Raw genomic sequence first — 15,843 nt, forward strand, 5'->3', positions numbered from 1 at the left:
ATTTTGTCTTGCATTTGCTGACAAAAAGGATTCAATTCAATGTGCAAAGCTTGGACCACCTGAAGACTAGCTTCTGCTTAAGAGAAGTTATTTAGACAAGTTTCCTATAAATGCCTGGTTCTCTGCCAATTTTGTAGTATGATTTCTTAAATAAATAGATATCTTTCTTTCAGGCAAATACAGTATTTGAATACCAAGTAAGGATGCCTAATGAATTTCATCTTTTTAGAACATTATGCTATTAAATGCATTGAAGAAAAAAAGTAACTGATTTGCTGACCAACAGGCTAAGGTAATCTATAAGGTAGTCAATGCAGTTTGGGATTAAAGAATTAGGCTATTATAATTCAATTCCTTGAATAAATATGAAAAATTGATTGGAGTGTTTTTCCAGACCAAGAAAAAAAGATATTTAATTAACTATGTTTTAATTTAAAAAAACATAAATAATAATAGCAGTAGAACTTAGACTTATATACTGCTCCATAGTACTTTACAGCCCTCTCTAAGCGGTTTATGGAGTCAGCATATTGTCCCCAACAATTTGGGTCCTCACTTTACCAACCTCAGAAGATCAGAATCAAACTCCTGGCAATGAGCAGTGAGTCTGCAATACTGCATTCTAACCACTGTGCCACCATGGCTCTTTGTAGTAGTAGAGCCCTCCTGCAGATGTCTCTTTTCAGAGTAGACAACCAACTACACAAGATGTTCATCAATCTCTAGCCCAGAATCACCTATACTGCCATCAACGTTGACCTCAATTCTTGGCATCATTCTAATAATTCCATATCTTTTGAATAACTGTACCCCTAAATTAAACCCCTATTCATTTTGGCAGAAATTTTCAAAACATTTATATTCTTAAAACCTAATAGAGTTTTATGCATCAAGACTGAACACGAGGCTACTGCAAAAGAAACAGCTTTATTCTTTGATCAAAGCCAAAACTGGGTGTTTTCTAATCTCTTGTCTCTAACGCAGAGAGACAGGGGAGAAAAACACACTAATACGTTTTTCCCCTTTTATAGCTAATGTCAGAGCTTTTTTCCTCATAGAACGCTCAGAACGGGGTTCCGGCACCTTTTTTGGATGGAACCTTGTAGGGTAGGCAAGGCGGGTTGTATGACATGTGTGAGTTCCGGCACCTTTTTCTTTTACAAAAAAAGCACTGGCTAATGTACTTTCTCACGATAATAGGCCAAAAGATTTCTTTTTCGTCTGAATACATGTTTTCTTCGTCAGGTTATTTCAGCAACAGCTTGTTACAAGGCTTATGTTTCGAGTACACAATTGCTGGCAGGCAGCCCAGATCTTTCTCCTTGAGTGAATACATTTTCAATGATACATTGCAGGCTATAGCGAAAGCATTTAAAGCTACAACTAAGCTTTTTCTTTTTCCGTGGTCAGCTTTTAAGTTATGTCTGAGCAAAGTACAGAGCACAAACAAGAAAGAATTAACAGTGGGTGGGTTATACATAAATGATTATATTTTGATCTCTTCACACTTTTAGTTCCATAACCTTGTTTCTTCCTCTACCATTTTACATTTAATAGTCCTAACTACAAAATCATTCTAACTACTGCCTTTCAGTCTTTATATTGTTGACAAACATAGTCCAGACTTTCCTTCCCCATTTTTACCGTACTGATAATAAATGAAGTTGACACATGTCACCATAATTTCTGGAAGGCCTGTTCTCTCAGCTTTGACTATTTATTCTGGCAAAATGAGACTTGGAGTTATGCATCAAGAGTGCTTTCCCCTTAATTTTAAGACATTTTTAGACATTGGTTAAATGCACTGCATCTATTCATTCCTTTCAAGCTCAGGGTGACTTTAAAATCATGTTTGAGAAAGAGTATTTAAGGACACAGGAAAAAAAGTTGTGAACATGATTTTGGCAGGGGGGCACAAAGGGTATTCAGTTTGCTTTTTAAAATGTTAGTACCAAAGTATCACAGGATTGACATCTACATCTTGCTTAAGCCTACTATATCTGCAGTATAAAAGTTCAGATGACCAATAGATGCAACAAAGAGATATAGAAGGTCCCTTTATTGCCTCTAGTTCTGGTCCAGCTTTTTGCAGTCATGATCAGATACATGTAACATAGAATAACAGAGTTGGAAGGGACCTTGGAGGTCAGTTTGTCTAACCCCCTGTTTGAACAGGAGCCCTTTCACCATTTTGGACAAATGGCTGTCCAGTCTCTTCCTAAAAGCTTCCAGTGATTGGATACCCACAACTTCTGAAGGCAAACAATTCCATTGTTTGATTGTTCTCACTGTGTATAATCTTGTTTGAGTCTATATATTCAGATATATTGAAGCATTTAATACTCTTCTTTTCAAAACTGGTCAGAGGCTAGACTAAAAGTTTTAGAAAAAATAAATTTTATAGAGTCTGTACTCTTTATCATATTTTAATGTTTAAACAATAAACAGCAATTATAATTCGTTAATCTATTTTAGAAGAGGGAATTGACAATTCACAACTATTTGAATATTATGTCTCATATATGGGAAATATATCTATCCAAAATGGTTTTGCTATTTGCTGCCAATTTTACATATGACACTTTGATATGTTTGTCATATAAGTCTCAAACATCTGTAAAGTGTTATCTGTCTCTGTTGAGATTGAGTGATCATCTGGATTTGCAATCCAGATATAGTAATCCTAACCAAATATATTATGTCAGTGAAATATATCAAGTGTTGTTATGTTTATAAAATGTATTGCTTTTAATCATTTCATTTTAGGGATAATATATTAATGGCATTTATTAATTCTAATGGTTGGTTTATTCTGTAATAGCAGTCCTTCTAAATATGGTCAGCAAGACATAAATGAATGCAATTCTACCGGTTAATTGAGATGTAAAGCAATATAAAGCTACTGTAAATCAGGCAAAGGTTAATAATGAGGGAAATAAAAGTCTACTTGCCTTGAAAGATAAGTAAATCACATTAGGTAATGAGTTTAGTGGCAATAGACAAAAGTCCTGCTCAGAGGGATGTCTAAATAAATGGAATTGGATTAATGCAATCAGTCTCATCTTGCCTTACCTGCTTTTGTGCCAAATCTATTTTATGTGAATGAGCAACTACATGTCCCAGCATTCGTCAAAATTTATCATGTTGCCTAAAGCATCTAGTAGGATAAAACTTAAAGTGACTGTATATGAAATGGTTATATTTGAAGATCTTTTACAACCAATGAATTGCTGATGATCATATCAATGGTGTTTACAGATTTACTTTTATTTGTTCAGAGAATTGTGTCACTAGAAAGGAATGCAAGTTAACATCTATTGTTGCTCACTTTCTAAACCAAAAGATATATTCATTCATTTATTCATACCCATATACACCTTCCCAGTTGAAGCTGTTTCATAAGAATTAAAGTAGAAAATCTACCAGTCATATTAATTTATCTGATTACACCCAACTGCTTTTATAATTTACATCAAGAATCCTAGATTGCTACTCTTCTTATGCATCTTGGTACTGGTCTATTTAAGTAACATCACATCATTTCATTTAGAGAACTACTTTAGGTTTTGAAAACTGTCTACTACTTTGAGAACTATCTTTTGTTTGGGTCCATGCTGTTATTTTCCCAGAGGCTGAATAAATCAAAATATTTCAGACCAAATCTTTCCAATCACACCTCTATACAAATAAATACCATGTGCCTGCAAACACATGCATACACACATTATATATATATATATATATTGTACAGAGTATTGAACAGGCTACATACACATTAAATGAATCACATAGTCATTCCACAAACAAACAGTACCTGCATTTTAACAATTCTTTAGTTACTACATCTACATCTAAGTACTATTTTTCAACATTTTTGCAACATTCATGACTCTCTTTTCAAAATTTCTTTTGGGGACACTTAGGTTTATAGTATTTTTTTCAGTTTTACTCTTCAACATATCACTGTAATTTCCATAGCCGTCTCTAAAATACTCCTTCTAGAATTCTTTCATTTGAGATTCATGCCAAATTATTTCATTCCTTTTATTTTTTTAATTCCATCCACTCTGTTAGAGGCTACTTATTAGCCCTCTTCACCCACATCTTTATATCCATTAAATCACTAAATTTTGGTGCCACTCTGTAACATTATCATTTTCTCTCTGTTCCAAGCAGCTTCCAGATCGTCTATTAGTAGATTCATTTGTCTTCTAATATGTTTTCATATAAACTTTTCTCTTTCTGAAATCATTCTATTTTCACAGTTACTTTTTTTACTTCTTGTGTGACAGTACACTGCAGGTTTGCCCAATTTAGTAACAGTATGCTGGTTTGCAAGGAAGTATCTGGATTAAAAACCTTAGCTTGCACTGAATGACATGAACAAATTTGCTGTGATGAAACATGTGCCAAATGTGGTTACTATAGCCATTATAAATAACAGTGAATACTGCATCTGGCATGAATATAATTAAGATTATTAACTTAACCCAGGGGAAGCAGCCTTGGCTCTTTTATGACTCATGGACTTCAACTCCCAGAATTCCTGAGCCAGCCATGCTGAGGAGAAAGGGAGAGGTTTCCAAGCTGAGCCATGCTGGCTCAGGAATTCTGGGAGTTGAAGTACACAAGTCATAAAAGAGCTAAGGTTGCCTACCCTTGCCCTAACCTATACCTTTTCTTACCCACAAGCTTTATGTGAACATGTTAATTGATTGCTACTAATAATATAAAATTGTAAATAATATTAGAGCAGAACATTCTGGTCTTGTGCCATTTAGCTTCAGATCACAGCCATTTTTGGTGGCTGTTTGATTTAAAGAATGCTACTCCATTTTAAATCTTACTATATGTTTTGTGCTTCAGACACAATCTAACTTGTGTATTAAATCTATAGGAAAATTGTGATGAATAACAGGAATAAAGCACTGTTATTGACTAACTTTCTAGTGTACTAGTGCCTAGTATCTCAGTCTGTACAAGGAAGCTGCTATTAACTTAAAAATGAGGCAGGAGGAAGATGATACACAGGGTATTCATTAGATCTTTCGACAGGCTCAGAATCAGAATACAAGACAATTTGAGCAAGGGATACAATTCAAATGATGTCTCTGTGGAAACAACAAATGATAGGATCAGCGATAAGTGGCCCTTGAGATGGTCAAGAGAATTTCCAGGGTATTTTTTGTACAGAATGAATGCTAATAGCCTTCTACTTGTAAAATGGCATCACTGCAGTGTCCTCTCCAAAAAATTTTGTCCTAAAAACAATGATCCTGAAATGATCATTGGTGAAATGCTTAACTCACTTTATTCTGTCAGTTTGCTTGGGAGTGAATGAAATATTGCATGGTAGTTTTTTGCTTAAATAGGATACTGGAATTATAAGAATGTTTGCATTATTAAGGAAATATGAAAGCTGTATTTTGGCTTGTTACATATCACTAATATTTCAGTAAGATATGCACAATTGTAATCAGAAAGTATTGAATTAAAAAATAGTCTCAATTTACTGCAAAGCAATAGTCCAAAGAAGAATGAATAATGATCATGTTTAAAAATTATTTTGTTACTATACTTCTACAGAAGAAAAGCTATATTTTGTTAAGATTATTCAATTAAAATGTATAAAAAATAGCATTAAATGTAATGGAATTATTGTACTCAGTCACCACGTTGCTTTTCAAATATTTGAACTTAATATTGGAAAGTTAATAAAAAACCTAGAACCAAAAACAATAGCAGTAAAGCTAAGTTTTTAAATTGAATGGTTTTTCATTATTCTACGCAATTTAACAAGACTTCTAATTTATACCTGAGAATAATTCCTAGATACTTTGACTGTTGTTAGTTTTGTTACCTATTTTGTTATTTTTATTAAATTTTTGATTTAATTGAAACAGATTTGAAGTCCCTTCTCTTTTTTTCTTTGTTCCAACATTTGCTTTGTTGCTTTGCCATATTGTTTTCTTGCTTTAAATTGCTTGTAATTTAAGAGTCCTTTTGATATGTGACAGGTGGCAATTAAATCTAATAAATAAATATAAATATAAATAAATAAATATTTTAATATTTTGTAAAGCACCCAGAGTCAATGGAGTCAGGCAACATAATAACAAAATAATTAATTTGTTATGTTACTATAATAAAGTACAGTCTTTGTATAACTATTCATCTGTTTGTTACTGTTTTGACTTTTAGGCAAATTAGCCATAATAGTGGTGATACCACTATCTACACCTAAGTCCTATTTTGATGAATGGATGTTGTTTTATTCTCTGATCTCTCCTTCACTGTTCTTTTCTAGCAATCAATTTCTGTTTGGTATCAGAATTTAACTGATGATAAAAGCACTTTAAACTTTAAAGAGGGGCATACCTAACTTGTGAGGAAATGCTTTACAATACAAATTTAGTTGCTTCTATAAATTTAACATTCTTTTGGCTTTAGATGTAACTGAGGCAGTACTAGATTTACATAACAGCACCTTGCCAGCCTGGGCTAATCTCAAAAAGATAAGTGTCTGGATCAGGTTAATTCTTGGATAAGGACCCATCATATCATATGATAATTGCACTTACAAAAGTATTTTTCAAATGGAAATGCATAATATAATTAATATAATATAACATAGCATAATATAATATAATATGCTTAAGCTTTAATATGTAAGATATAATCCATTAATTATAATATATGTTTCTTTCCCAATAGGTTGACCAGCAAAATTGTAACTTTCAAAAATGGAATTTTGTATAGGAAGAAACAGATAAATTGGAATTAAAGGTGTGAATATTCACTTCCCTTTGGATGTATCTGCTTTTAAGGACGATATGTTGATTCAGAAGATCCAGAGAGAGAATTGTGAAATTTATTTCATGTACTCAATCCGTGGAATTTTAAGTTATTTCTTCAAGGCAGCAAATTTCCACAAAGTTGTGTGATGGATATAGCAGTGTATCTCTGTGCTTGGAAACCTCACGTTGTGGATTAGTCTGCTATCAATTCCATTTTGGGGGCAGGATTGGATGTTATGGATTTATCTTCAGAAATGAGTAGGCATGGAAGAAATCCATTCAGTCACAAGCTGGAAGATCAGAAGAAGGTAAGACTATTTTTTGTTCTATTTCAGTATTATTTTACAAAATTTATTATCATTTATAAAATATTCTGCAAGTATGCTATTATGTACTATATATGATTTTTACTCCATAGTAGTTATTATGTGTGGAACTAATTTTATTACTACCTGATCATTGACTTCCAAGGAATCTTGAAATTATCGTTTGAATATTTGATAACTTTCCAGGAAAATAAATGTTTATCCACAGCTTCTAATATTGATTTATGAAAAGAATATCACCAGGTATTAATTAGCATTATGTATGGAATGAGCAAATATTGTTGAATATGCATGTTTTAGAAATTATAATTTATTTGGGAGGAATATTTAGAGCTATTTATTTAACACAGATCATTTTAAATTTTTCCTATGGATGCATAAGCTGAATAAGTATTTCTATTTCTTTTTAAGATTTCATTTGCAGACAAGTTTAAAAGTTTAGATCGGTGAATAGATGGCTATTCCTCTGCACTGAGAAGTCTGATGACAGGTTTTAATTGGAACTGATTGAAATGCATGTTGAACCATGTAAATTAAATGAATTAATGAATAAATAAATTCTACAAATTTCTTGATCAGGAATTCTATCTTATTAAAGTTCCTAGTTGCAAGGAAAGTTTATAAATGCACTTTGATACATTTCAGTGGATGTACCGTATTTCTATAAAAATTAACTTTCAATTAACATAAATCAACAGATCTGTATATAATTAAATATAAATGTTACATTTAGATTATCACATCTACTATACTTTTAACTGTTAAATGTTCAGAACTGAACATGTGCAGAAGGCTAGAATGTTTGTCCAGAAAGTGGATGCTTATTATTAGTGATTGGGGTTAAGTCTTGCACTCAAACTACTTCTGTCACATGGGGATCAGTGCATACTTAATTAGCCTACATGTGAAATAGGCAGCTTGATTATGGTTCATTCTCAACTTCTGTCTATTAGCTTCTCACTTAACTGCAATGATAAACTGAATGGCCCAAACACAGATTTTTTAGGATTACTTTATCAATTCACTTTGGAACTCAATGTGATTGCTTTGAATGGAAACAGCTTTCAGAGATCTTTGGCAAAAATCTTTCCAAGCTGTTGGCTGATATCCTAATGGCAGAAACTAAATGTAGTTCCTTCTGCAATATAAAACATGTACTGTAACTCTGAATTTTAAAACAATGATAATTTAAGAATAATAAGTATGTATTTATATAAGCGGAACATTTTCTTACTAATTTTCCTAAATGATTTAAAACAAAAACCTCTGACAAATTGTAGGTGACAGCACATTAAGCACATATGTTGTCCTTTAGCCCATTTATTATTAAACAGGGACTATCCCTTTCCCCCAACTTGATTGTTATACACTCCAGCAGATTTAGGTAAATTGCAGAATTGTGGTTGCTTTTCAAATATTGTTTTAAAGTTCAGTATTTTGCTGACATTTTTTATTGCTTTACTTGTGTTTCTAAGCACTAGCTATAATTGCTGAAGGCTTCCCATGAGATGGGCGATCATATACATTCGGTTAATAAACAAAAATAAATAATGTTTAAGAAAGGTATTATATTATGGATGGAAAGTTATTGAGTACAACCCATTTCTCTCTCTGTGTGTGTGTGTATTCCTTCTTAGGAAAATATGTCCAGATTCCTTGCCATATGGATTTTATGGATTTCAGTATTACTATACAGGTTAAATAATCTATTTTGAATTTGAGTACAAGTTGGTTAAAGTGGAGTTATTTCTTCTGCTGAGTAAGATACAACTTATGGTGTATCGCTGTTACAGACAAGGTGTATGTTGTGTATGTGTGGGTTTTTCTCCAGGGATATATTGAAGGAAAAGTCTTCATCATGGTTCAGTCCAGGCCAGGGATAAACAACATGGCGACTGCTTTAGAAAGAAGGTTGCAGTTTATTGAAGAGGAGAGCCAGACAGGAAGATGGCTCTGGAAGTAAAAGAGAGAATGAACACATGTAGGGAGTAGGTTTTTATACCCTCTGGAGCCTTTTGTTTGGAATTGTTTCCTGTTCCTGTTTGAGTTTTTGTATTTCCTGTGTCATGGATTTTGACCTGTGTCCCTTTGGCATCTGTGGGTTAATCCTATTATGTCCTGTCTTAGACTTGGGTGGGGTATGTAGATTAAGGTGTCTTTGTCTTCTTAATCTTCTAGCTTCAACTTTCCTGAATGGTTTACATCTGCATTTCTATAGAGCTGGTTTCTGCTTGGGGGATATTAAGAAAAAACTGGGCATGCTCTTCTGCCTCTTTAAGATCCTTTGAGAAAATATATTTTTCTGCCCTTTTAATATTTCCTTCTCTGGGGGCTGACTTCCCACAAATCCCCCCTTTGTGCCATATGTGTGTGAATGACATGCTTACTGGCACAAGATTAAAATTGATCTGGTCTGGGAGAGTTGGTAAACAAGCTTTAAACTGTCAAGCAAAAAAAAAAAAAGGGAAGATACTAATGGAGGCAAGCAGAAAAAGATCCCTGCAGTGGTTCCAAAAGGGGAGCTTAGATTGGAAGGGAATGATTGGCAACTTAAATCATTAGATGAGTTAAGACAAGAAAACATAAGTTACTCTTGGTTTCAATATACCCAATTGAAAGCTAGGTGGAAGCTGGATCAGAAGTTTGGCATCACAATTACAGATGAAAATTTAGTAAAACAAATTAGAGATTTAAATTGTGCACATATAAAGAGGATATATAATGTTTTAATTGAATTGGACTCGGAAACGGAATTAGTTAAAGATTGTATGATAAAGTGGGCACAAAATATCCAGGAACCAATTCCGTTGGATACTTGGGAGGTAATTTGGGTTAGAAATGTTAAATTTACTCAGGCTCAAAATTTAAGAGAAATTTTTTATAAAATGTTTTATAGATGGCATCTGGATCCCAAAAAGTTGTCTAACATGTATCCTAACTTACAGTCTAAATGCTGGAGATGTGGTAGTTTAGAAGCCACCTATTTTCATATGTGGTGGACTTGCAGAAATATAAAAGCTTTTTGGGTTAAAATTTGGTGGAACATTCAAAAGATTTTAAAGAGAAAGATAAAGTTCTCTCCGCAATTGTTTTTATCGGGTATTGTTGTAGATTGTGATGTTAAAGAAACCAATTTGATGTTGAATTTGATAACAGCAGCACGGTTACTGGTGGGACAATACTGGAAGAAGGATAGTTTGCCTACTATAGAAGAATGGGTGTTTAAAGTTTGGAATCTTGCAGAAATGTCTAAGATTTCTGCTTATTTGAAGGATCATTCACAAGAAAGATATATTTCAGTTTGGAGGAGATGGATAGATTATATTCAGAATAAATATGGGACTAAAAAGTTCCATTTAGCTTATGAGTAGATTTTAGAGGAATATTGTTATTAATTTTAGTTTAGTACTTTGCATGTATCTATGTTAAAGGGGAGTTAAAGCACATTATGAATTAGGTTAATTGTATATTATGGATAATTTTTAGTTATAATATGATTATTATAACTATAACCCTGTATTTAGCTATGGGAAGTGGGGGGGAGGGGGGTGGTTTGGGGTGGGTGGTTTTTGGGGATGTATTGTAAAATCTTTTTTTGTAAAACTCTTTAATAAAAAACAAAACAAAGGGGGAACTTCCAACCCATAAAATTCTAAAAGCCAGGGCAAAAATTTTGTTAGGTGGAAAAGTAATTTAGTTTCCAATATTCTGTGCAAATTCTTTTTCAAATGTTGGATGTCACATTCGTCCCAAAATTCTTCACAGCTGTGGTTTGCCTCAGTACATAACCACTGGCTGCCCATTTTCAAGGGTTGTTTCCTGCCTTAGCTCTTAGTTCAGTGCATCCAGGTTTGTAATGTCCATTTGAGGTTAGCCAGTATGCAAGCCAGGCTATTAAATTTTCTAAAATTGCACATAGTGAGCCCTAGGACTCCCAATCTGAGTCCAGCAGTGCAAGATATTCAGCGCTTAGGTTTGGAGATCTTTTTCCTGGTACTTCCGCAGTCAGGGCATATGAATTGCAGATTGCTTGAGGGGGCCTGGTTCCTTTTCCATTGGAATTTTGCTGGAAGTTGTTCCTACAAAGTTTTAATGACACAGGGCAAGAATCAGGCTGGAGCTTTACTGAAGGTAGGTGAAAGAGATAGACTCAGTGTGATTATGAATTGTGTGTGTGTGTGTGTGTGTGTGTGTGTGTATAGCTACTAATACAAAACAGGCAATACAACCATCCTGGACAAATTTTCTCTCCCACCAGACAGAAGTCCAAGGTGTGCCAACTGTTCCCAAATGCCATCTCTCCATAAATACATTCAACTGGCTTATTACAATACAAATGGGGCAAGAAAGAAAACTTTACAATGAGTTTCCATCCTCCCCCCATAGTCTTCCTAATTTTCTTCTGAGGTTTCATGTGGGGACCAATGGCTCCAGGGTTCCTTTCTTCCTCTGCAGCTTTCACAGGCATCTGGGGGAATGGTATGACTTGGGAAGATCTGTTCCACTCAGGTTGCATGGTAGCCTTTTAGTGGATGGCTGGATTCAAAACCCAATTCCATGGCTCAAATGGATGGAGGCTCAAATGGATGGGGGGGGGTTTCATCTGTGTAGTGCTGAAAGACATGAGAACAAGATCCCCTCCCCACTTTCTGGGTGGACTCTCCAAGGAGAGGGAGACAAAGGCATGGAGAACAGAGGATAAGAAAAGGAGAAGTTGATGGAGAGGGTAGCTTGCAGGCAGAGTTTGAAAAGGCATTAATATTGTAGTTGTTAAAGAAACTGATAGGTAGACAAAATGAGGAAATCACAGATGAGGACAAAAGAAAGCTGGATTCTGGTAAGAGAACATAAATGAAAGGTTTCATTTCTGAAATTGAACATTTGCAACATGTTAGGACTTAAGGACTTGCAACTTGAAAAATGCTGGTCATGTTTCAGGAAAAGGATAGACAGATAAAACCCATTTTCAACACATAAGTAAATGCAAGAGTGAAACCTTTCCAGCAGATGAACTTAAAACATTCCCTCCTGCTAACTGTGGGCTGTTCTTAAGAGTACAGAGAGAGAAAGGAAGAAGAAAACATACAAACACATTTTTCTTCACTCTGTTTGTTGGCCAGAGAAACAAAGTGAGGGTATTTCCTTTTGATGGCTTATTTTAAGCAGAATTTCTAGCAGAATTTTAAAATTCTTTTCTCTTTGGATTAGAGACAGTTGACAGTCACATTTACCTCCACGCAAAGACTTTGACACACAAATATACCCAAAGAGAAGGAAAAGTGGACAGAAAGGGGAAACAGAAATCTTAGTTTTACACATCCTGGTCATTCCCACCATAAATCTCAGTTAACTCAAATTAGGGAAGGCCCAAGTCTTAAATATACCATGTGGTTGGGGAGAGAGAGAGAGAGAGAGAGAGAGAGAGAGAGAGAGAGAGAGAGAGAGAGAGAGAGAGAGAGAGAGAGAGAGAATATCACTGTTTCATATTTTCCCTTTAAGTACCTTTATTTAGCCAAATTGGTTTCCCATCAAAACCTTGAGCAAAGCCTATTCTTCACAAATTTGTCTTGCTCGTTTCCTTTTTCATACCATCCAGGACGGGCACTCGCCTCTCATCCCACACCTTGAGCAAATCTCCAATAGGTGACCTAATTCTGACCCTCAAACTACAGCTAACCATGTTCCCCTTCCAATGTGGGGTTCAGTCGGCTTAGTCAGGTCCCTAGCGGCACTTCTGAGCCACTCTTAGCAACACTATCCCTCCCACCCTGCCATTGCTTTTCAGACCAAAAGGGGGTCTGGGCAGGACCTGCCGCTTTCAGCTCCAGCAGGGACACGGCCTCCTTCTACCTTACTGCCTTCAGTTTTCAGACTCAGGAGGAGTCTGGGAGGACCTGTGCTTTGTGCACTAGTATGAGCCCCTCCTACAGATGAGCTTTGCTTACAGGGCCTTACTAGCTGGTTGCCCAAATCCAATTCTTTCATTCACTCATTCCATTTGCACACAGCCTCTCCTTTTTCCCCCTAACGAAAGGTCTTGCACTCTGGCCAAACCCCCATGCTTTCCAGGATCTGCCACTTGAACAGTTAGGAAAGGCAAAATCCCACTGTGATTGGGAAAAGGGTCTTCTCACTCACATACACAGAGACATAAACACATTTCTCTCGCTCCCCTGGGCTTTAAAGTCAAAATTTAGAGGTACTCACCTTCACCTTCCTTCCAAAGCAGCCCTTGAGCTCACACTCAAACCTCCCTTTACTACCCTGTCTCCACATGGGCAGGGTCTGGGAAACACATCCACAGACACAAGGAGTCTGCTGCCAGCAAGATGGGGCTTACCAGTCTCAGTCCATTGTAGAAGTTAGTTTGGAGTTCCATCTGGGTCACCAAATTGTTGAAAAAAAAGTCTTCATCATGTCTTCAGTCCAACATGGTGACTGCTTTAGAAAGAAGGTTGCAGTTTATTGAAGAGGAGAGCCAGACAGGAAGATGGCTCTGGAAGAAAAAGAGAGAATGAGCACATGTAGGGAGTGGGTTTTTATACCCTCTGGAGCCTTTTGTTTGGAATTGTTTCCTGTTCCTCTCTGAGGTTTTGTATTTCCTGTGTCATGTATTTTGACCTGTGTCCCTTTGGCATCTGTGGGTTAATCCTATTATCTCCTGTCTTAGACTTGGGTGGGGTATGTAGTTTTTAGCTGTCTTTGTCTTCTTAATCTTCTAGCTTCAACTTTCCTGAATGCTTTACATCTGCATTTCTATAGAGCTGGTTTCTGCTTGGGGGCTATTAAGAAAATTGGGCATACTTTTCTGCCTCTTTTAAGATCCTTTGAGAAAACATATTTTTTTCTGCCCTTTTAATATTTCCTTCTCTGGGGGGCTGACTTCCCACAAATATTTATTTGATTTGCTAATATCGATTTGCTTGAATATAGTGCAAAGTCCAAAGGGTTGTACAAAACACTTGAAGAAACACTTTTCCAACGGCATTCCCACATCTTGTAGTAGGCTCAGAGACCTTCCCAGGTTATCATTTTATGTATTCATCTACCACCTTTCTTATTTTAAAAAATAATGCAAGGTGGCAAACATGCATAATGCTTCTTCCTCTTCTTATTTTCCCCACAACTCAAATCCCATGAGATAGATTGGGCTGAGAGAGAATGACTTTCCCAAGGTCAGTCAGCTGGTTTCTTGATTAAAGTGGGATTAGAACTCACAATCTTCTGGTTTTTTGCATCCATATGCATAGGCACAGACACTTTGCTTTTTGAAGATAACCTGGGAAAGCTTTTGAAGTGTAGGAAGTCAGCCCCCTCCCCCAGAGAAGGATATATTTTGGGGGATATTAAAAAGGCAGAATATTATATTTCCCCAAAGGAAAGCAGACCCAGGTTTTCTTAATAGCCCCAAACAGAAACTCAGCAGGCCAGGTCTGTAGAAATGCAGATTTGATAATCCCGTTCAGAAAGTCTGAGGCCCCATTCATGAGCAAATACTGCCTGCAGAAGCCCATTCAAGACAGGATCTTTTGAAATCCCTTGGAGCAAAACTGATAGCTAATAATAGCAGAGTGATAGGATTAGAACCAGCAGCCCCTCCTCACCCATCCAACACAGAATATAGCCATCAGCCCCAGGAAAGCAGGACATGACCTGCAGGACACAATAGGATTGACCCACCACCATCGGAATACAAAAAGGGCACACTCAGACTGAGGTCAAAGTACATGACACAGGAAATACAAAGCCACTAGAACAGGAACAATTCCAAACACAAAAAGCCCAAGAAGGTATAAAAACCCACCACTCCCAGCAACATATGGTCAGCTGCTCCAGGGTCACATGTCTTGCGGTTCTGCCTCTTCAATAAACTACAACCTTCTTTCTAAAGTAGTCTCAGTTTTGTTTATTCCCAGTTTGGACTGGACCCTGATGAAGATTTTTCTTTCAACAAAAGCAGCTGTCTTAAGCTTTCTAAGGATCCCATTGCCTCAGTGCTTCGTGGATGATCACTTTGCACAGCCCTTTAAAATGTTTTGCAAATCCTTAACGTTGAGTAATATTTCAGACTTCAGACAATATTGCATCCTATGAACAGGGGACCAATTAGGAAAGCTTCCTAGAGTTGTGAAGAAACTACTACAATCTCTGACAAAATGAAATAGGTGTCCAAACTAATTTAGCTAATACAATTTAGCTGTGTATGTATTTTCTCTAAACCTGTCTGACTATTGGAATAAAAATAGTGTGCTATCACCTTCCCATTATGGGAACAAGAGAAGGCAGCTTTCAGAGAATATCTAAAAATATTAAAAATTCAAGATTCTTTAGAAATCACAAAAACATTTGCCTTTTATAAAGAAATATTTCAGGAAATCTCTTCCAACTTGAGATGTTATATTGAACACAGTTTTGACTAACACCTAGTCCATTTCACCATCAAGCACACATGAATTAATGTTTTTATTGCATCCTGCAATATTTTTATCGTAAAGAGAAAAATATCTTTATTCTGTCTCTCCCCCCTTTCCTCTCCCTTTTTCTAGTAAGAACATAATTTAGATGCACTGTACAGAATTTCATTTTCCACATTGCATCTTCATTGTTTGCTAAATAAATAGTTTCTTTGCTATAACAACAGTATTTGCTGTCTCAAGTAAATGAAATGGCAAAACCGCTTATAAAGCAATAGCAATAGAATTTAGACTTATATGCCACTC

At 35.7% G+C, this 15,843-nt stretch overlaps 1 protein-coding gene across 1 annotated transcript in view; it reads left to right on the forward strand.

The window, feature by feature from the left end:
• Positions 1 to 7,033: 7,033 nt before the first annotated feature.
• Positions 7,034 to 15,843, forward strand: part of NAV3 (neuron navigator 3) — a gene marked incomplete at its 5' end in the record, with an annotated part of 387,240 nt that continues 378,430 nt past the window's right edge. Inside the window, one exon of the mRNA XM_083365121.1 lies at positions 7,034 to 7,105. Within this exon, the coding sequence (XP_083221247.1) occupies positions 7,034 to 7,105 (72 nt within the window). The remainder of the gene's footprint in view (positions 7,106 to 15,843) is intronic.

The sequence above is a fragment of the Vipera ursinii genome (genome assembly GCF_947247035.1).
Source record: "Vipera ursinii genome assembly, chromosome: 6".
NCBI classification, from domain to species: domain Eukaryota; kingdom Metazoa; phylum Chordata; class Lepidosauria; order Squamata; family Viperidae; genus Vipera; species Vipera ursinii.